General features: G+C 46.5%; 1 protein-coding gene across 3 annotated transcripts in view; it reads right to left on the bottom strand.

The window, feature by feature from the left end:
• Positions 1-8,495: 8,495 nt before the first annotated feature.
• Positions 8,496-20,563, bottom strand: part of GRIA3 (glutamate ionotropic receptor AMPA type subunit 3) — a 146,137-nt gene continuing 134,069 nt past the window's right edge. The window contains exons 14-16 of one of the 3 annotated variants that reach the window (XM_061358093.1): positions 12,027-12,141; positions 9,755-10,002; positions 8,496-8,803 (exon numbers count right to left, since the gene is read on the bottom strand). In XM_061358093.1, coding sequence (XP_061214077.1) covers positions 9,757-10,002; positions 12,027-12,141 — 361 coding nt within the window. In that variant the 3' untranslated portion in view covers positions 8,496-8,803; positions 9,755-9,756. Of the gene's footprint in view, positions 8,804-9,754; positions 10,003-12,026; positions 12,142-20,563 lie in introns of those variants that run through there. The other 2 variants (XM_061358092.1, XR_009726233.1) reach the window with 2 other exon arrangements.

Raw genomic sequence — 20,563 nt, 5'->3', positions numbered from 1 at the left:
GACTGTGTATCAACCATCAGCAGATCAAGTGTGGGTTTGGCTCGAGTCAGTGTTTCTGTGGAGCTTGATTGGTATTTATTTAGGATTTTCCTGTAATGACTACTTTAAAATAGTCAAACGAGTAAGGTACACTCTGTACTAAAGTGAAAGTGTTCAACAGGACTGAGCCTAATAAAACTCTTCATGGATTAGTTATTTTAGCTGGTGGTTAAAACAGCTGCTGGTTCATAAAACGTGACAAACTGGGGAAAGCATTATGCTGACCACCTCTTAAATAATCCCAATATAGCCATTTTTTCTCCTTTGAGAATTTTGTTGTCCTCACCTGAAGCAATGAGCCTGGGTGTGTTGTGAGGTGACAGGGATCTGAGCTATCACTGTGCCTGGGTGCATGATACTGTTGGCACTGAAGCAGATGATGGGACTGAGAGGAGGTGGAGTCGGTGCCTGCTTGAAGTCACTGCCTTGCAAGGAGTTGTAACTTGATGGATTTTTAACTGCAGATCATGATCTTGGCCTGCAGGTTCACAGAGTAAATTAATTTATTCCCAGCAGTGTTTAGCAATAGATTTTTTTGCACTGATTCAATATCAACAAAAGCAAACCTTTTTTAGCTGGTATTTGCTGATTAGAATGATAAAATGCAAACCCGTTCACATCAAGTATTGGTACTATGAAACAGACACTCATCTTTTACATATTGTGAGATTTAGGTGGCTTTTTAGGTTTTGTTTGGTTTTTTTTTCTTGGGGGGGGGAGGATTGTTGGTTGTTGTTGGCTTGGTTTGGGGTTGTCTGATTTGTTTTAGTAACTGTTTTATTAAATACAATACAGAGAAAATGAACCAGAAATTTAGCATCCCTGGTGCTCTGCGAATGCTGGTTTGTGTTTTCTGTAACCTGGGGGTTGGGGCAGGGGGAGCTGTCATCCTGGTGGCTGTATTTTAACATACTGAATATTAAGGAATTGCAGTGCTTATAGACTTGATCGGTAAAACTCTTCTGATTAGCTTTGTCCTTGTTAATTAGAGGTTATTTCTGAATAAATCGGAGAAGATTACAAATGCTTGTCCTGCAGTGCAAGAAAGACACAGACAAATTGGGAAGGGAATCAGGTAAGAGTTACCCAGCTAATTAGAGGCGGGAAGAATTACTGAAACAGAGAGTAACCAAGCTAAATGCTCAAGCACTTTTAATTAACTCATTAGTTCAGTCTAAAATGAAATGCTTCCATCAAAGTCATCCTGGTCCTTGTGGTTTACTGGAGTGCGATGAGACAAGGCTTTGGCTGGGTGACCATGTGGGTATATGAGACTTCGAGTGGAAATAGGGGGGTCAGTGAGTCCCAGAGGGCTGGGGAAAGCATGGGAAGAAGGGGTCTGTGTTTCCAGAGCTGGTGGGGTTGCATCCACCGGCTCAACCCCATCGACTAAAGCTGAGAGGGTTGTGAAGAGCAGACAGAGCTGGATGGGTGAGCGGGACGGCAGCCCAGGCAGTGCACACCCTATGCAGTGCATTCTGAATGAATCCCTGTTTCTGGTGTGGCCTGTTTGATGTGATATTCTAATTGTTCTGTGTAATCTGCAGCATCTGTGATAGGTCACAACTTCACCTATTCTATAATAAGCTATTTTGCCTGAATATGGCAAACTTCCCTTGTTTAAAGGGCAGGGGAATATTAAATAAATACCATTTATATTTATTTGCCTCAGATCAAACTGTGGCTCTTCCATTAATTTTGTAGGTTTTTGGTAATTAACCCGCGCAGGCTGTATTTGGAATTCAAATCCAATATTTGTTGAAAAGCTCCGAATGATATTAAAGTCTGCTCCCCGAGCACAGAGCAAACACCTCTCTCCCTCGCAGAAAAGGCCAGCCCTGCCCCGAAAGCCGTCACGGCAGCACGGGTGGGAAGAGCCTGGGCAAAGGGACACGGATGTGCAAAGCCAGGATGCCGCTGCGCTAGAAGGAGGTGGCTGGGTGGTGGCGGGGGGTACCCCGGCTGCCTGGGGAGAGACTGAGCCCCGCAGGGCCGCCGGGGCTGGGCAGGGTGCGGCGAGCGGCGCTGTCCGGCCGCTGCATGTCAGTGTTGCTCCGAGCAACGGCGGCGGGCTCTGGCGTTTCCCTGCTTGAAGAACCCAGACGGCATCAAAACGCCCCATGGCGCCTGCCCCCCGCACAGGCTGCAGCTCCTATACTCTTTAATCAGTTTCCTGTGTTAAATCGGACATTTCCTCACTCATTACAGCATCTCAAGCATCTGCCATGCGCCTATTAATTGGTCAATTGTGTTATTTATGTGTTAAACATTCTCTAAAGCACCTGTCAGTACCAGCATCACGGCTGTGGTTTGTGCTGTGTATTTTTATAGGCTTTAGGTGTTTCACCCTGCTTTACCATCAAGGTGCTTGGTGGACACTCTTAAACCTTTACAGGTTTTGTCCCTGCCCAGCCCTGTGATGTCTGTGCAGGTCCCCACTGTTGTAGGGCAGCTCTGTAAGCACCGGCTGTGCTTCCCAGCCCTTCCTCAGAGCCAGCTCTCTTTGGCTTTGTTTTCTGCCTAAAACTAGAATAAAGTAAGGAAAACCTGAAACTGCAACAAAATAGGTGATGGCAGAATCCCCTGTAACCGTCTGCCGGGCCAGCCCAGGTGCCACTGCTCATCCTGGTTTCAGACCTCATTGCTGCTACAGCTTGGCTCCGAGTTGACTTTTAGGTGTCAGTTCTGTCTGCTTGTGTGGGGATGTCAACAGCCTCTTCACCAGCTGGAAATGAAGCACCGCTGGAAATCCTCTGCTCTTCCTCAGCTCTGCTCTGCCGTGCCCTGTGCTCCATCACTTCTCATGGCACCTTCCCTGCCCCTCCTGCTCTGCTGATTACAAGCTGCTGTGGAATGGGATCTTGTCCTCTCGCTCTCCTGTCAGATGTCCTGTCATCCTGAAACGCCACAGCTATCATCAGTAATTCAGGGCTAACACTTCAGTGTTAGAAACGGCAATAAATAAATGTTTGGTGTGTGCACAGAGGAGTCATTATCCTGCCCTCCATGTCAGCCCGTGTCAGCACCACCACCCAGCACATCAGTCCGTCCCAGTGTCCAGCAAAAACAGCGATGCAGGTGCTTCCAGTGGGCTTTATCAACCACTCTAGAGGGCAGATGGGATGGAAAGCCTGGTAGCTGGGAAGAGGCAGAGGTTTTGCTGTTTTGCTGGCCATAAGGCGTGTATGGCAGCTCCTTTGCTCAGATTCCTCTCTGGGTACTGGTGTAGTGTTTGGCTGCTCTTTCATATCATGTGGTGGTTGCTGCTGATGCCTGTGTCCACAGGTAGGGAGGGATGGTGGAAAGCACGTCTGTTGATGCTGTTGCAGAGAGGCTGCTGTGTTAAAAACCATCTCAGTAACTCTTCTACTGATGGGTGATGAAATCATAGAATCCTGGAGTGGTTTGGGAATGGAGCAGGGAGACCTCCCACTAGACCAGGTTGCTCAAATCCCATCCAACCTGGCCTTGAGCACTGCTAGGGATGGGGTGTGAAGACAAGGAAGCCTGAGGACAGAGGCAGAGCAGGACTGAGGTGTTGGGGGGTAGGGGGGATGTGGGATGTGGCAGCTAAACCTGCCTCCACACAGGAGGGGGCATCCCACCCTAGTGGTGGGGCTCCTGACCCCCTTCGGTGCTAGCCCATGGCGCAAGTCCAGCCTGGGCTTTCCCTGCAGCCCCGGTGCTGAGGGGCACTGAGCCCAGCTCCAAAGGGCATCAGGATGTGGGTGGTGCTGCTGCTGTGGGCACTGTCCTCCCTGATCCCGATTTTAGATGTACGATGTTCCGAGTTAATATTACTTTGAAATTTGTAATATCCATGGAAATATTATCTCTGCACTTAAATTCTCCAGCTTAATTGAATAGAGCTATCATTACCCAGAGCTTGTTTATGTATTGCTGCCTGCAAAATAGTCAATTTTCCAGACTGAGATGTTGAATACGAGCACCAAAGACGTTTTGTAATTTAATTTTAATAACCATGACATATTATTATTTTAATAACCATAAATAATAATTATTAAAAAATAATGGTTCAGTGCTTTGTACAAAACCTTGGAAGGAAAACTATGCCATAATGTACAGTGGGGGTTGTGTTACAGCTTATTATTTTGGTGTCAGATGTGTTCATTACTGTGAGGCAGAGCTGCTATGGGTTTGGGATTTTTAGGTGTGAACTTGAACACTGTTGATGTCCCTTTGCTCCCACTGATGGCTCTGGAAACTGGTTGAATTACTCTGAATATTCCTTATGTTATTTCCCAAATAACAAAGTCAGTTTGGGGTGTGTTAGAGCACTGTGTTCCAGGGCTGTTGCACTAGCCCCGCTGCCTTTGCTGCAGTGTTATGCTGTGAAATACAGGTTTTGGCTTAACATAGGCTGGCCCATCCTGACCTGGGGTAGCACACAAGCTCCTGTGCCTCACCCTTGTGGCCATGGCTCTGTGTGAGGCTGTCCCCTACCTTAACCTTGTCATGGCCAGCAGGGCTGTCCCAGTTCAGTGATGCAGCCGTGCCACTTCACCCCAGCCCCAGTCAGTTCCGCTTGATAATATGTATTTATTAGCAGTTCTTAACGCCCGTTTTGCCTGGATGTGGTGCTCAGGGTGACCCCAGCAGACAGGTTAGCTATCAAGCTGGCACTGCTGTGTTGCTCACACCCTCCCAGCTCAGTGCTGGGGCTCTGCCAGCATTAAGCCATGCTCACAGCAGTGTTTTCGCAGGTACGTGGGGATGAGAGCATCGCTCACTCCTGTAGCCAGTGCGGGGCTGTGTGCAGCTATAGGAGTGGATCAAGACCATTCTCTAAACACATCCTGCCCATGGTCAGGTGTGAAATGAAGGTGAAAAGATAGAATGTTATTTTTTTCACGGCTCCATGCATTTTCTGTGTGGAAACTTCACATGTAAATAGGCTCATTTCAGCGAGAGCCTGGCAGTGCTGTGCACAGTGAGATGCTCACCCCCAAAGCACCCTAAAACCTTCAGTCTTGTGGGCTGGTTTGGTGTCAAAGACTTGCCATTTATTGCTCTCATATTGGCTCTCATTCCTGAGATTTGTCTGCTCTTGCTGAAGACTCCCCTGAAGACACGCAGGTGAGCTCAGTGCCTGTGTCCCACCACTGCGCTCATGTACAACAGGCACCACAGCTGATGGCAGCTCTGCAGCGAGCAGGACCCACAGCCAGGACCCACTGCTGGGCACCGAGTGCTGCCCTGGGAAAGGCACTGACGTGATTGCCACATGTGTTTTTCCCTGCATCCAGTGATGCTCCATACATCAAGTCTGGTTGGGTTTCAAGGTGTGCTTTGGCCAGGAGGTACCAAGCCGGTTGCACAGGTCCCATGCTGCTGGCTCTGCAGTGGCACTCCCTGCTCTAGGGCCCTCACTGTTGGGCTCTTTGCCAGGAGATGATCTTTACATCCCCACAGCCCAGGGAAGTGTTTCACTGCTCCAGCTCAGCCCTCAGCAGGCACTGGGCACTCGTCACCCATGTGGACCCCGGAAAGAGCCCAGTGGGAGCTTGCTTCTGATGGGGACCGTGAGGCTGATTGAGCCCCCAAAGGGTTGCCCTTGCTGTGATGTGACTTGGGTGCACACCAGCTGTTTAACACCAGGATTACTTCCTATGGTTCATAAATTGTGGTGACTAGGAAAAAACAAAGTGTGGATGAGGTAAGCTCCATAAATTAGAGTTGGGATTAGCTGTAGTGTTGGGTGAAGTTTGTTTTTCTTTTCAAAGCATTGCTGACAATGTGGGAACTGCAGGAAAATACACCTGTAGAGTCAGCGTGAGGAACTGATTCACCTATGCTGCTGGCCACTCCAGGGCAGGGCATAGCATCCCTTGAGCTCTTCCCTGCCCCACAGGCTGCCCTTTGGAACTGGCCAGAGGGGTCATCAAGAGTGAAATCAGTTTGTTTGCAGGGTACCAAAACAGGAATATGCATTTCCCAGCAGCATCTTCTGTTCAGTGCTGTGGGTGGCCCCAAACTAAATACCTGTGGGACATCCTAAGTAGAGAGGGACCGGCTTGCCTCCTCCTCTGGTGAAAAGATCAGCTGGCTCTTTAACTTTTTTCTTTACAGTTTTATTTACAAAATGTATTAAAACTCTTTGTACAACGCCTCATTAAAATGAGGCTTGGTAATTGATGCCCACACATGCAGTTTATGCTTTTACAGCCATTAATTTGCTTGGCAATTTTTTCTGCTCACTGAAGTGCAGTTTCAAAGACCAAAACAAGGAAAAGAAATTATCAAAAAAAAAAAAAAAAGAAAAAAAAATGAGGAAGGAAAAAAACCCAAGACAAGAAAAAGGAAAGAATCCCCAAACCCCCCCAGGTAAAACATACTGAAACAAATCATGGTGAGACTACTGCCGAACTTCCCATAGCTTGAAGTTGGTAGCCGGGATTGGTAAGCACTCGACACGTTTTGTTTTAGCTTTACATGCAAGTTTAAAAAATACCAAACCATTTCTCAAACCCCTTCACTGGTGTGAAGCCGCCACTTAAAAATGAATCTGATAAACATACATCTTTTATACAGCGTCTAAGAAAAACGTTTGTTTTAAATACAACTCGTACTGCACAGCTTTAGCTCGCCCGCGCTGGGGCCGTGATCGCCTTCAGAAGTTGAAAAGAAATCACAGTTTCATGAAAACAAAATGAAAACTAACCAACAATTTGTTGTCGATATCTTGTTAAAAACGTGAACAATAAATTATTCTCCTACGAGCGTTTAAAATGGTTTTTATATTACATTTTGTTGGAAATACTTATTTTTAACAAGACTTTCCCCATAGAATCTTTTTTTTTTCTTTTTTTTTTTTAATCCTATTAAAAGTTCAAATCTATCATCAGCAAACTAAATGCCTAAGGGTCAGACTGCTTTAAATGAGTTTCCTTTTCATTGTATGTTACTGATGAAATAAAACCCTATAGTAAACTACAGAAAATACATATTGTCGATTAGAGGTAATTAGTATGCAGATATTCCATTGAACATTTCCCATGTGGTTCACAATATGTTCAAAGGTTGGTTTTTTTTTGTCTTTTGCTATTTTTTTCAGATTTTATTTTATTTTTAAGATGAAGTTAAGTAGTTTCCAGGCAGAGGTTCAAGGCTGAAATGCTGCTGCTGTCTAAGATGTTGATGTGAGTAATAGTGAGCCCCTACCTGTAGCAGTGTCGGCTGGAGCATGATGTCCTCTTCCCAGAGGGGTCAAGGACAGGAGTATCCTCTCACCAGTAGCCATGAAACAAGAGTTGGCAGGAGCTGATATAATATAACAGTACTAGCAGGAATCATGTTAGATCGCTTAATATTACCCTGGAACTGCAGCTCTACTTTGAGTTACTATCCTCTTTCCTTATTTCTGGTTTAAAATAACCATTCCCGAGAAGCATTAGCTGAGCACAGTGCTAGTTGTGAGAGAACTGGGGGCGGAAGCAGAAGCAGGCCTGGGCAAAACTAACCTGTGCTTCTCTTGCTTCATTGCTTGATATTAAACAGTGACTTAAAATGCAAATGCACAGCAAGAAAAGAGATATATGGTCTGAACCTAAACAGCAAGTAGCTTTTCTTCTCTTTATTTTCCTTTTAAAAGCCACCCAATGTCATTTTAATAAAGCACCTGTAGGTATGCCTGATGATAGAAAAAAACCCCAGGAATGCAATATTTTCTGTCTGCACTTTAGCTACCTTGTCAAGAAATTAATTTACTGATCTGGAAGCAAGACATGCAGTTCCACAGATTACTTTCTTTTGGATTTACAGATTCACAGTCATTGACCTTAACTGGTTTTAATGCACAGATTCTTTTCTTCAGGTGTCACAGCTTTTACTGCTATACAGAATTGCTCAGATTAGCTGGAGAGTTAAAGTGGCTCAGACAAAAATAAATCACACCACTGGTAAGTAAATACAGAAACATCTTGACATCAGCTCGTACAAGCAGTGACAGGCCAGTCCGTGTTCGCACGCAGCAGATTTCTGAGGCTTTGTGTCAGGAGGAGTTTCACAATTTGATACGACTGGGGTGGCTGATGAAACCGGCTGCGGTTCGCTTTCAGGACACAAGTTCAGTTACTGTGCAGTGGTATCAAAGAATGGCTTTTGTTGCACTGATTTTTTTACAAGATTTTTTTTTTCCACATACTAATACCTTGTTACCTGTCCTTTCCTTTTCCTCTTTCCTCTTTTTCCTCCTCCTTTTTCTTTCTCTTTTTCTCCTTCCTTATCTTCTTTCTCTTCCTTTTCTCTTTCCTTTTTCCGTTTTTCTTCTTTTCTCTTTTCTTTTCTTTTCCTTTTCTTTTTTCTTTTCTTTTCTTTTCCTCTTTTCTTTCTCTTTTTTCTTTTCTTTTCTTACTCTTTTTTTCTTTTCTTCTCTTTTCCTTCTTTTCTTTTTTTCTCTTTGTTTGCTTTTTTCTCCTTTTCTTTTTTCTTCTTTTCTTTTTTCTTTTTTTTTCTTTTATTTTCTTTCCGTTTCTCTTTTTCCTTTCCTCCTTTTTTCTTTTTCTTCTTTCAAGCAAAGCAAGAATATTTCAGTGATGGTTTGCATTGTTGTGAGTCTCAGAGTCTTCCATAAGGCACTGAAGGAAAAAAAATCAGTTTTTCCTGTTAAAAGTACATTGCACCATCATCAACGTGTGTCATGCCTGACACCTCGGAGAGAGTACAACTGGCTCAGGTGGTCCGAATCCATGAAGTAGCCACATTCTCTGCTGCTTCTCCTCTCGCGTGCTGCCAGGGTGAGGATCTACAATAAAGCCAGAAAGATTTCATCAGTTCCTGGTGGCAAGGGGCAGGTGAGCTCAGCCTGGGAGAGGCACAGTCTGTGGCTGATGGGCCAACAGTCAGCAATTCAACTGACTTCAGTTTTTAAGCAGTTCAACCCTGCTTTTGATGCTTTAGAAATGATGGTTTCTAGTGTAGGCTTCTTCTGTTCTATTGTAGGTTTTTTTGAGACTTGTTAAAGTCACTTACCTGGCCTGATTATAGCTTAAAAAATAAAGGGGAAGAGGTCACTAGCAAGAAAGTGTGAATTCTGATGACAATATCTTGTAAAGCAACTAACAAAACACTTTTATATGCACTGAACTAGCACCATGCTGGAGAGAGAAGTTACTCACTTCAGTATGGAGAAGAGAAGGTTCAGGGGAGACCTTGTAACAGTCTTCCAATACCTAAAAGGGGCCTACAAGAGGGACTTGTTAACAAGGGTGTGTAGTGGTAGGACAAGGGGGAAATGGCTTTAAACTGAAAGAGGGTAGATCTAGATGAGGTATTAGGCAGAAGCTCTTCCCTGTAAGGGTGCTGAGGCCCTGGCACAGGGTGCCCAGAGAAGCTGTGGCTGCCCCATCCCTGGCAGTGTTCAAGGCCAGGTTGGATGGGGCTTGGAGCAACCTGCTCTAGTGGAAGGTTTCCCTGCCCGTGGCAGGGAGTTAGAACAAGATAGCTTTAATGTCCCTTCCAACTCCAATCATTCTATGAAGACGGCTGTCACTGCTCACAATACAGGATGGTACCAAGCTTACTTCTGTTCAGGAAGGCATTTACATCACTAATACGCTGAGATGGCCACCAGACAATGTTTCACAAGCCCTTCTGCAGCACTGGCCGATTCACACAACAAAGACCACACATAGCTGAAAAAAAGCCAGAAAGAAAGAAAACCCAGCAGGTTTTAGGTCCCGGCCCGCAGCCGTACCCCTAGATTTTCACACTTTCTGTGCCGTACACGTTGTAGCCTTCTCTGTAGGTAGCATAATTCTGGGTGTTGGTGGCAGGGGCAGGCTTGAAGTTCTGCGTGTTCTTGGTGAGTTTCATTCGCTTGGACTCGGCCCGAGACTTGTAGCAAAACTCGATCAGTGCCACCATCATGGCCAGCCCGAGGCCTCCAACAAGGATATAGAAAACCCCAGCAACATTGCTCAGGCTCAGAGCACTCGTCTTGTCCTAAGAGAAACGAGCCACGATGTTAGTTTAGCTGTGAGGAGCAGACAGACAGACAACAGGCTATTTAACAGTTAACTCTAGCTGGAACAACTACACTCATGGTGTTCAGTGCCTTCCCCCCATCCCAGCAGCCCAGTAACTGCTCTGTCTCCCACCTTTTGGCGGGTGAAACCCTGGCTGACTCCAACGCAATGAGGTTATTGTGGCCACTGATTTCCCCAGGCCTTTGGCATCCCAGAGCAAACCTGCCTGCAGCCAAGCATCCCTGGTAGCAAAGACCCCTCTGGAATGCTCTATGGGGAAAGCAGTGGCTGCATAAACCAGAAGGTTTAAAACAGCGTAAAACACTTGGTTTTGGTGAATGTACATAAAATTATAGAAAAGCTGCTAAACTTATCTACCTTGTTTTCAACAGTTAGGAGAAAAAACCCACCCTAGGAAGATGGTCAGTTACTTTAAGGTCAAGCAGCAGGGCCCTAAGCTAAACTAGCACCTTTGGTAACTAAGGGAGAATGAGTTACTGAATAAAACCAGTCATTGTAACACAAAAAAAGGCTGCCCAGGGTTTACCTCCCTCTAATACATGTCAGATGGGGGGAGAAAGCTTGCATTTTTAAAAACAGGATTCTGTGATCATGTTAAATATTGCTGCAACTCTTTTGCTGCTGCGTGGGGTGGATGGAGTTGATGCTGGTGGGCCTGGCCAGGCAGATAATGCAAGGGGCTGCACCCGCGGGATGCCTGCTGACAGAGCTAGGTTTAGAAGTACCTTCAGGGAGGGAAATACTTGCATATAGTCAGAATACTGTTCATTTCATGAGCACTTTGTGTAGAGGTAGCAGATGTCCTGCCATTTAAACTAAAGCTGTTACTCCTTTACACCTCCTTTCAATTAGTTTTCTCCTGCAGCTGTTGTGCTTTCAGATGTCCCACAATCCCAGATTTATCCCAGACACCAGCTACAGGGCTGTGCCCTGAGCAACTTCCAGTCCAGCTGAAATCAATGAATTTTTATTATTGGCTTTGATGGAACTTGAAATTGTCCTCCAACACTGAGAGGGTGCTTCCAAATGACAGTTTTCTGTTTGAATGATTATAGAGAGCACTTCCAAAGGCACCAGGGGAGTCAGGCACTCGACTGTGACTGATTTCAGCTGGAGCTGGATCTCTCCTCCTCTTGGTGCCTTTCAAAACGTCCTTTACTCCAACAAGCCCAGCACTTCTACACGATTTTTCTCCTCAATGCCTCAACAAGCATTAAAACCAAAAATCCTCTGTGTTTTCTTTTAGCTGAGTGGTGTAAGTAAATACTTCCTGCAGTTTAAGTGTGCAGCTACTGGGTTATCCACTGCCACCACAGGGGTGGGATCATCTCCACTGGACTCTAAAGCAGTCCTGGAGTGTGGGACAGGGCAGTGCAGCAGCAAAAGGGTTTAGAGCAGCATAAAAAAACCCCATATATTCTTTACATAAAGAGTTACCCATAGGATTCCTAAATTTGTTTAAAAATTAAACCAATTTCAAATTGAATTGGGACATAGGGCAGGAAGGGCATTTGTTTTTCGTTATTACAGGCCTGTCCTGAAATTGTCCACCTTTAGCAAGCACGTGACTGTTCCCCAAACTGACATGTAGAGAATGTAAGTAAGCCACAAGTTTGAAACAAAAATGCGTTTTCTTCAATAAAACTGAAAATAAGAGAAGGCGCTGGCCTGAATAATACACATTGGCTGTGCTGCAACTTGCACACTTAAATGAAGGTACCAGCCTGGGAGGCTTTGGGGGCTTCTCTCTCCATGTTCTCCTAGCAAAATACTCAAATAGTAAAGCATACTTACAACTACAGCCTGCTACTGCATACAAGAAAAATGCTGTCACGTTCAGAGACTTAATTATTTTTTCCTATTCTTTTCCTTCAACCTTCAAAATGTCAATATCAACTTTTGAAAGTCATTCTTTGTATAAACAAACAGTGGGTCAAAATGTGATTGCTAATCAGTACAAAAAGACCTTCAGCGACTGACCTTACTTCCGGAGTCCTTGGCTCCACATTCACCCTTATCGTACCACCATTTGTTTTTCAGCTTGTCTAAGATGCCTTGTTCACTGAGTTTCAATACTGCAAGGTTTACAGGAGTTCTTCACGTGGGAAATAACATAAATAACATTATATTATGTTATTTTATGTTATTCAATCTTTAAACTACTTTAAAACTATACAAAGCGATAAAGCAGGGTTCCTGGCCACAAAGTATTTACACTGCAGGCAACTGGATCATCCCCTTAAGTTAATGCTACAGTAATGCTATATTACCAGGTCCTGCCCATATCGCTTTGAGTAATCGGCACTCACTGTTAAATGAAGGTACTAGAAACAAAGCAAGTCCAATTTCCCAGTTTGGTGCAATCACAGGCATTCACAGTAGCTTTACGGTGGGTTTGATCTAGCAGGACCCCTTGTATTGCACTAACAGACAGCAAAGCCCCACCAACGAGTAATTGTGCGTGTGCGTGTGTGTGTGTGTGTGTGTGTGTGTGTGTGTGTACATCTGCAAAGCAAATAACCCCAGGGTGGGGTTTTGCCATCCCTCCTGCCTGTTTCCCTGCTGGCGGTGGTTCCTCCAGCTGCAGGCACTGTTAAGAGGCCGTGCTCAGAGGCACTGCACAGGCGCTGCTCTCCCCTGCAGCTGCTGCATCCTGAACGTCACTGGTCCAGGGAACTGCAGCAGGTAATAAGCAAATACAGACGTTTAGGAAACAAATGAGTGAACATGGAAACACTGACTGGAAGTGTCAGAGTGGGAAGGATTAGCAGAATGAAGGGAACTGCTAACTGCGGTGTTGCCAAGAGCCTGCAAGCCCAGGGGGATCGGAGCATACCCGTCCCTTCCCTGTGGGAAAGCAGTGTCTGAGAAGTCCTCAGCTGGATTTTGCCATTTCCATTTCCTCCTTAAGTGGTGCCTTGCAGTTTTTCCTGCCTGTTTCCAAGAGGCAGCCTCCCTCTGTTAGGGATGTCTTCAGTTCCTGCTTGAACAGCTTTGATCTCCACTCCATGGCTGTGCTGGTGGGAATGAAAGGAATGGGCCCTTATCCTTAATGATGCTGTGCCACTTTGCATGGGATAAAACATTAGGCGGGCACACACGTGGCTGCCCTGCAACGTGCCCTGCTGTGGGTCCATCCCTGCCTGCTGTCAGTGGAGATGCAGGAGCTCAGCCACATCTGCCCTGGTGTCAGCCTCACCTCTTGCTTTGCTGCTCCCTGCCTATCTCCTACATCTGCCCAGAGTGCATGACTCTCTGCATGGACAGACCCAGTAGAAAAAGCAGCATGAGCTATACAAACCCACCTAATTACAAGCTTAATTACACAGTGTCACCTAGGGCAATATGTCCACAGGCTTGGAGGGCTCACAGCCCTCGAGCAGCACGGGTAGATACTGGAAGAAGCATCAGGTGAAGAAGAGCCTCGTTCCCTCATCTGCCAAAAAGCTGTCTGCAAGGTGGCCGTGAGCCCTGCTGGTGGCTGGTGTGGAAAAGCACTGCCCTCAGAGGAGCTGTGTGTGCTCTGGGAGGAGAGCAGGCGTGGGGCGCAGCCCTGGAGGGCAGCATCCACAGAGCGGGGACAGGCTGTGCAAGGCAGGCTGTGGGCTACCGTAACATAAATGAGGCAAAAAGCAGGGAAAACCCATCAAGGTGAGGAGAACCGCTGGTCCCTGGTGCCCGAGGCAGCGGTGCGGCACTGTCTGTGTGAGCAGAGCTCCCTGGCTGGCCAGGCAGAGGCAGCATCACTCCTCCCGATCTGCGCAGGCCTTGCTTTGACACCAGCCAAGATTTTATTTTTATAACCGGGCTATTTTTAAGCAGCAGCTGTAATCTAATTAAGCATCAGTCAGGGAAGCTGCATGCACCCAACCAGGCACAGCCGACGGGCGGCAGTGACAAGCTGCACGACACAGACCGTGTGTGCTGGCTCGGCTCTGGCAGCACGCACGGAGCCGCTGCACCACCAGCCAGCGGCATCGTAAAAACCCAGCTGTATCAGTGCTATGTCTGCATCACCTACAGGCAGGGCTATAAAACATCAACAGGATCAAAGCACGCTCCGCAGGCACTGCAAACGCCCTGGGTGCTGCAGGTAATGCACCGGCCCTGCTGGTTCATGCTGCTGGGGACCAGCCAGGTCCTGGCCGAACCACCCCTCTGGACCGTCCTTGGGCAGCTGTATTGCGATGAGGCACCTGGTGACACCCAGGCAAAGGTGCTACAAGAAGCCGTGCATGATTGCAATGCAAGTCAGTAGAAGCTGAGTGCCTTTACCGACCCATTACAAGCCCCAGCAGAAAGCGTGGTGTGGATTATTGCTTAGAGAACAGCGCTCTCAATTTAAATTTCATTTAAAAACTATCCAATTTGGAGAGATTTTTATGCAATACATCTCTCCGCTTTGAAAAGCACTGTGCAGCTGAGAATACACTAACAATAGGGAGAAGGTTATAAACACCTTTCCTCCTATCCGCATTTTTTATTGTGCAAATTCTCCCCTCCCCCCAGTCCTATTCCAAACCCTATTTTTAATTTGCATGCCTTTATAAACCCCGTATGGAGCGCAGAGAATTTGCATAGTACCCAATACATTATAGATTAGCTTTCACAACATTATACAGTATTGGGAAATGAGGAGGCTTAATATGCTAATTAGGGTGCTTTATACTTTTTTTTAGAGGCAAGATTGCAGCTAATTGCACACATGCAATTGCCAAGGAAGAAAAAAGTAGTAGTAAACTAAAATTATCTTAACTAAACAGATGGGAATTTGCCTAAACTGGGGTTTTCATTATAGTTTGTCATGGCCCTGTTTGTCAGGTGAGGTACTGCCCAGGTTGAAGTGGTTTGCTTTGTCCCTCTGTCCTGGTAGGAGAAGCAGAACAAGTGCTGAGGAGCTGCTGCATGCTTCAGAGCCACCAACCCTTTGCTGGAGGAGCTGTACCCATGTTGGGCTGCTCCTGTGCCGTAAGAGCTCCATGCTGTAGGCCTGGCATGTGGATGACTGCAGGTGGCTGCCAGAAGACAGCCAGGTTGGGTAAGGACCATGTAAGGAGGAACTGCTGGAAGCAAGTCTGACATGAAGCAGTAGTTGGTGCCTATCCTCCCTGCCTGAGCCCATCCCGTACCTCCAACACACAGACAACCAGGACTTAGTGCCTGAGTGAGCTCCGGCCTCCCTCAGCTCTGCTGTTTCGCACTGGGATGAACAGCATGTATCAGGGTGAAGCAGCCCTCTCAACGTCCTAGGCAAGACATGGATTCGTGTAGCACACAACACAGCTTGTTCAGTCAAAGTCCTAAGGAATTATTTTGTCTGCTTCCAGGAAATTTATCTCAAGACCTCTTAATGCATGATCTGCTCCCAGGTACAGCATGGTATGAGGGACCTGATGGTGGGAGAAGATGTGATGTCTCTGCAGCCCCTGGTCCAGCGTGGGGTACATGTACCATGGGGGTACATGTACCATGGGGGTACAATGTAAGCTGGTGTGGGAAGGACCCCTCAGCTCCCAGATTCCCAAGGTAAGTAAATGCATTGAAAAGTGAGCCTGGCTGCTGGTGCATTTTCTGATTGCTCATCTCTGAGTAGCTGTCTAGGCCTGTTCCATTTAACAGAGTCAGGCATGGCTTTGCCTGAGATCCCCATGGAGGTCTGGATCGTGGCATTTTTACCAGTGCACATTGAGTGTGAATCTTGCGCACTGTGCCTCGGCTTGCAACAAAACCCCTCCCAAAGGAGGTCCTCAGGCAGCACCAGCACTTTCCCCATGCTGGCGGGTTGAAGGCTACCAAGATGGAGAAGTGTTTTGTTTGCTATTTTAGAGCAAAGCGCAGGGTTCTTCTGGGAGTGAGGGATGTTGGCTGCAGAAGGAGGATTCTTCATAGCTTGCCCTGGGACTGTTTGTTTGAGAAGGGATTTTCTTTTATTGCCTTAGAGGCAGAGGAACATAGACTAAATAAGCCCAGATCCCCTGGGAAGGCTGACTGCCAGCTGCCTACCTGTCTCCCTGGCCAGCTGTGCTGCCCAGAACCAGCTCAGGGGATCATTTACTTGGTTTCTGGGTCTCTATCTCAATAGACATCCATTTCCTCAATTTTCTCCTGGGGTAATTTTGTGCTTTCCAGCTGCCTATTTAATTAGGTTGCTGTTGGGCTGTATGGGATATCCTATGAGGTCTTCAGCCCTTTCCCAGATGGCTTCAGCTGGTTTTTGTCTGCTTTAATTCATGACAGCATTCTTTTTCATCTCCCCCCTGTGTGGTTTGCAGATCAGCTCTCTATTAGTTTGGTTGGTTCTATCAAAGGAAAATGTTCTTCTTGTTCTCTTGTTGTGCTCTGTATGCCCACTGAGGCGATTAGGATCAGGATGTCAGTGTTCTGGATGTCACAGAAACTTGCTGTTCTTTTCTTCCTCATCATACCTGAAGGATATTTTTGTTTGCTTGCTTGTGCTTTTCATCCGGATTTAGTCGGTTTGGTTTATCCAGGCTTAACCACATGAGGTTGGGTCTGTTGGGCAGCATTAACAAACCCTGCTAAGATGTTTTTTGCTGACATCTACAAATTACTGGAGAAATGGTACTAGGAGTCTCACATGGACCTGTACTGCCCCACATAGCAAATTAAGCCATTTGCTATGGTTGATTTATTTGAGAGGAGTGACTTTAAGAAGATCAGTGCCCACCTGTTCTCACAGGCTTCACTTCATCAGAGCTGGCTGCAAACATCATTGTACACCTGGGACAGAGGTGGGTTTCACTGGTGTTTCAGCAGGTTGGTTTTTCTGCTCCCCTGGTAGGACATGCACTCGGGTGCTGGCTGCACCACCTTCCTCTTCAGCCATCAGTTACTGCTAGAAACTAAGCTGTGCCAGTCTTTTTCCAAACGCAACCAACACCATCTCAAAGGCAATGTCCTCTTCCCTTTGCTGCATGGCTCTGGGGCCTCCTCCCTGCTGCACTTCGCCCCCCATGGCTGAGGACACCAGCCTCCAAAGTCCTGCTGCACCCTTGTTGCTGGTGGCCCCAAGGTGACAGGACGGTGCTGATGGGTTTTTGACAGACGATGTGCATTCACTGACTGAGATCTCACCTCTAAACTAGGTCCCCAGAGTTTTGGGTTCAGTTTAAAACTGCTGGCCACCTCTCCCTCCAAATTCAGGAACTGTGACAACACTTCTTTGTCATCAGTGTTGATCTTGCATTAAATGCAGCATCGCTGCCAGGCTGAGTATGTTCACCATGCTGCCGTGTGAGATCATCCCTCAGAAGAAAGAGCTGCTGTATGCTTTTTCCTTCTATTTCATTACTTATTTTCCATAGGTACAGTCCTTTATCAGTCCTAAGGTGAGAAGGTATAACTTCTGTCCCTCTCGAATAAATTGTAACAGGTCTTTGATTAATGACATTTTAGGTTCTTTTTCATGATTTCTCCTGCACCTACATAAAGTAGATACCCCGAAACCAGATATTTTACCTAGTGCCATCACTCCAGCTTCAACTGGCTTAAGAAAGAGACCCAGCAGGCTGAAGTTCCACATACAACAGAAAAATCTGGCCAGGCTGCTTTTTAGGCAATCTGATTCCATTTACTGGCTATCATGTTTATGTGTCTGTGCTGCAGACAGGACCCTTTGCTGAATGAACTCACACTGCAGAGAAGAGACTGAGCAGCTTCTTGGAAAAGTGTTGTCAATTTATGAAGGAACATCCTGATCTTGCCAGGAAAGGGCTGTTTTCCAGGAATGTACTGGGATGGGATAGGAAGTACTGATGCTAGCAGCTTTGTAGCCAGTGTTTAGTTCGGTCCTCACAAGTCACAGCAGTTGATATAGAAAAGAGTTGCTGAGATTTAGGAGCAGAAGTCACTCTGGGACTTGAAAACCTCACCCAATAATCTGTAGAGTTTCACTGGCTGTGTGTAACTGGTGTTTTAGTGGTATAAAGTCTCAGCAACACTGTAGTTATGTTTAATACTCGCAATCCATAAAGATTTAAGTGGTGATTGGAACAGCTTTGGATAATTCACATCACATTCTATGCTCTAATGGATGCAATATAAATGTTATACCCAAAAATGATCATTGCCAAGGAGAGCAGATGAACATGGCAAACAGCACACTGCTCCCTCAAACCATGAACCATTGCTCAGAATTCAGAGCACTTAGACACGATCTTTCAGAAAAGGGAGCTGCACAGCAAAGGTATAACAAGTACAAGCTCTTTGGAGCACTTATTAAAGGGCTTCCTCAGTTGTGCAGGATGGGGTGAGCAGCACAGGGGTTTCACCACATCTCCTAGGCAGCGGGGCTGTCTGAGGGCTGCCCTGACCTTTCACCCATCATCAGCTGGTTTATGACGTTCCATAGAATATTTGGTGTACAGGGTACAGTATGGTGTTTTCTCAGCACTGTTGCTTGCAGCATCTTCAGTCCAAATGCAGGTTGTTTTTTTTTTTCAGGAGTAGAAGTGAAGAAATCACCCACAAGCTTGAAAGAAGACCAGAACAACATCAGCAGTGAGAGCTCCTCTCTGGTCTTGAAAACGTCCTTCCTCCACTCATGCCCAGAGCTGAGGCTCAGGATAGAAGGGAACAAGCTGCAGAAGAGCTGATCAGCACCGCAGCCCAGGAAGGGATGCCTGGATGGATGAGTGGCTCAGGAGGATGCCAACCACCAGGCAAGAACTCCAACTGCCACAATTCCACTGCTTCTATGAGTGGTGCCCAAGCAGGAGGGCTCACTGGCTTCTGCAGTGCTACACAGGCAGGACATCTGCATCCCCAGCAGCACTGGGCAGTGATGTGTGCCGTCTCACTCAGGGACAGAGTTCTCTCAGTGATGAAGGCAAGAAATTTAAGGCCAGTAGCAACAGGGATCCTTCTCACAAGTCAGGTGGGTGCTGACTCCAAACATCTTGTAGACATGGCCAACAGGAGTGTCATCCATTGCTAACAGTTCTGGCTAGAAGGCCAGCAGAGACTGCCCCATGTAGCTAATACACGTTGCCACAATGCAAAATCCTGTGTGGTCACTAGCGTGCCCTTTTTCATTTTTTCCTGGCAGTACAACATCAGATGGCAAGTAACTCTGGTTGGAGAAGTGCCACGGAAAAGCAGGCACACATCACTAGGGATGCGGTATTTACAGCAAAGCTGTTTGTGTTATGATGTGCCCTGGCACTGGCTGTTTGGGTACATTAGGGGAGGCAAAATCACATCACCAAAGACACCCCTGGGCTCCAGCTGTGTCACACCACATGGCCACAGAGCAGCTGTAAATCTGGTCCAATATCTGGCCAGGCCAGGTTTATTGCCAGTGAGCGGGATCAGAGCAACAAGAAGTCACAAGAGGTTTCTGGCAAATCTGGTCCTGTGAACAGTGCAATATGAATGAAGTGTGACATCCTCCCCGCAAGTCAGTGTGCAGAACCTTGCCGAGCCGTGCAGCCAGACCAAGAGCTCCGTCCCTCCCATCCAAATTGCAGTGATGTGAAGGAGGCAAAAGTCCATTTGTGCTACCAGGTAATGGTTAGTACATTTTAAAGTGGTTTCTTAAGTTGTTTTTTTTTAAATCCCTGTTATTTTTACCTAATCTGGGAATCTGACATATTTAGAGCACTCTCACTTATGCAGTAGCCATTGTTTTTCTCTTGTTTCTTATGACCAAATCTGTCCTTGCTGGCTGGAGCATCCCTGGGATTGCTGATGTCAGCACAAACCAACCAACAACGCTGCAATGACAGCGTAGACATTAAATGCTCATGTTTCTAAAATCCACCTTGTGCTGTCAGAGGAAAGGCAAGTGGACTAATACACAAACAAACATGCATTTTCTTAATTCAGAATGCTTCCAAAAATCCTTTAGGGGAAAACTACTGAAAACACTGAATTAATTGTTCCTGTCGGTATCACTGGCAAACGCCACTGACTTCAGGGGAAGCTTGTTGCGGACACATGGGAAGCATCACCTCTACCATGCTCTGAAAGGTAAATATCTGAAGGGGACAGGGGGAATGACCTCGAATGACTGCACTATTGCTCTGCACCGAGATTTCAGGCCCACACATGCAGCGCCACAGGGAACCCCTCAAAGCCATCGTGCCACATCACCAGCCCTCCCTGCTCAGCTCTGACGGGGTGGAAGGGAAGGTGATGTTAATGGGGCCTCCAGTCCTGCTCATGGGACCTGAGTGGGCCAGAAGGCCAGTGGCCCCCCACTGGGTCCCTGAGTCAGTTGCATGGCCCCACAGGGCACTGACAAATGCAGAAGTGAAGCAGGGGTACTCAGCTTAATTTGACAGGATACCATAAAAATCTCACTAACAACCACCTTAGTATCGTTAAAATATAAAGATAGAAACAGCCCAGGAAGTGATACCAAATCAGTGATACCAGTGATTATTCTCTAGAGGGCATTGCTTGAGGTTAAAGACCCATCTAAATCAAATAAGGCACTTTATTCCCCCAAGCTCTATAAATCCCAGCCTGATCTGTAACTACTGAATGGGCTTTTT

This window comes from Neopsephotus bourkii, unplaced genomic scaffold (assembly GCF_033783945.1).
Source record: "Neopsephotus bourkii isolate Nb327-2 ecotype Australia unplaced genomic scaffold, CSIRO-AGI_Nbou_v1 NB_936, whole genome shotgun sequence".
NCBI classification, from domain to species: Eukaryota; Metazoa; Chordata; class Aves; order Psittaciformes; family Psittacidae; genus Neopsephotus; species Neopsephotus bourkii.
The sequence above is the reverse complement of the archived record's forward strand: the minus strand, read 5'-3'. Positions and strand labels throughout refer to the sequence as shown.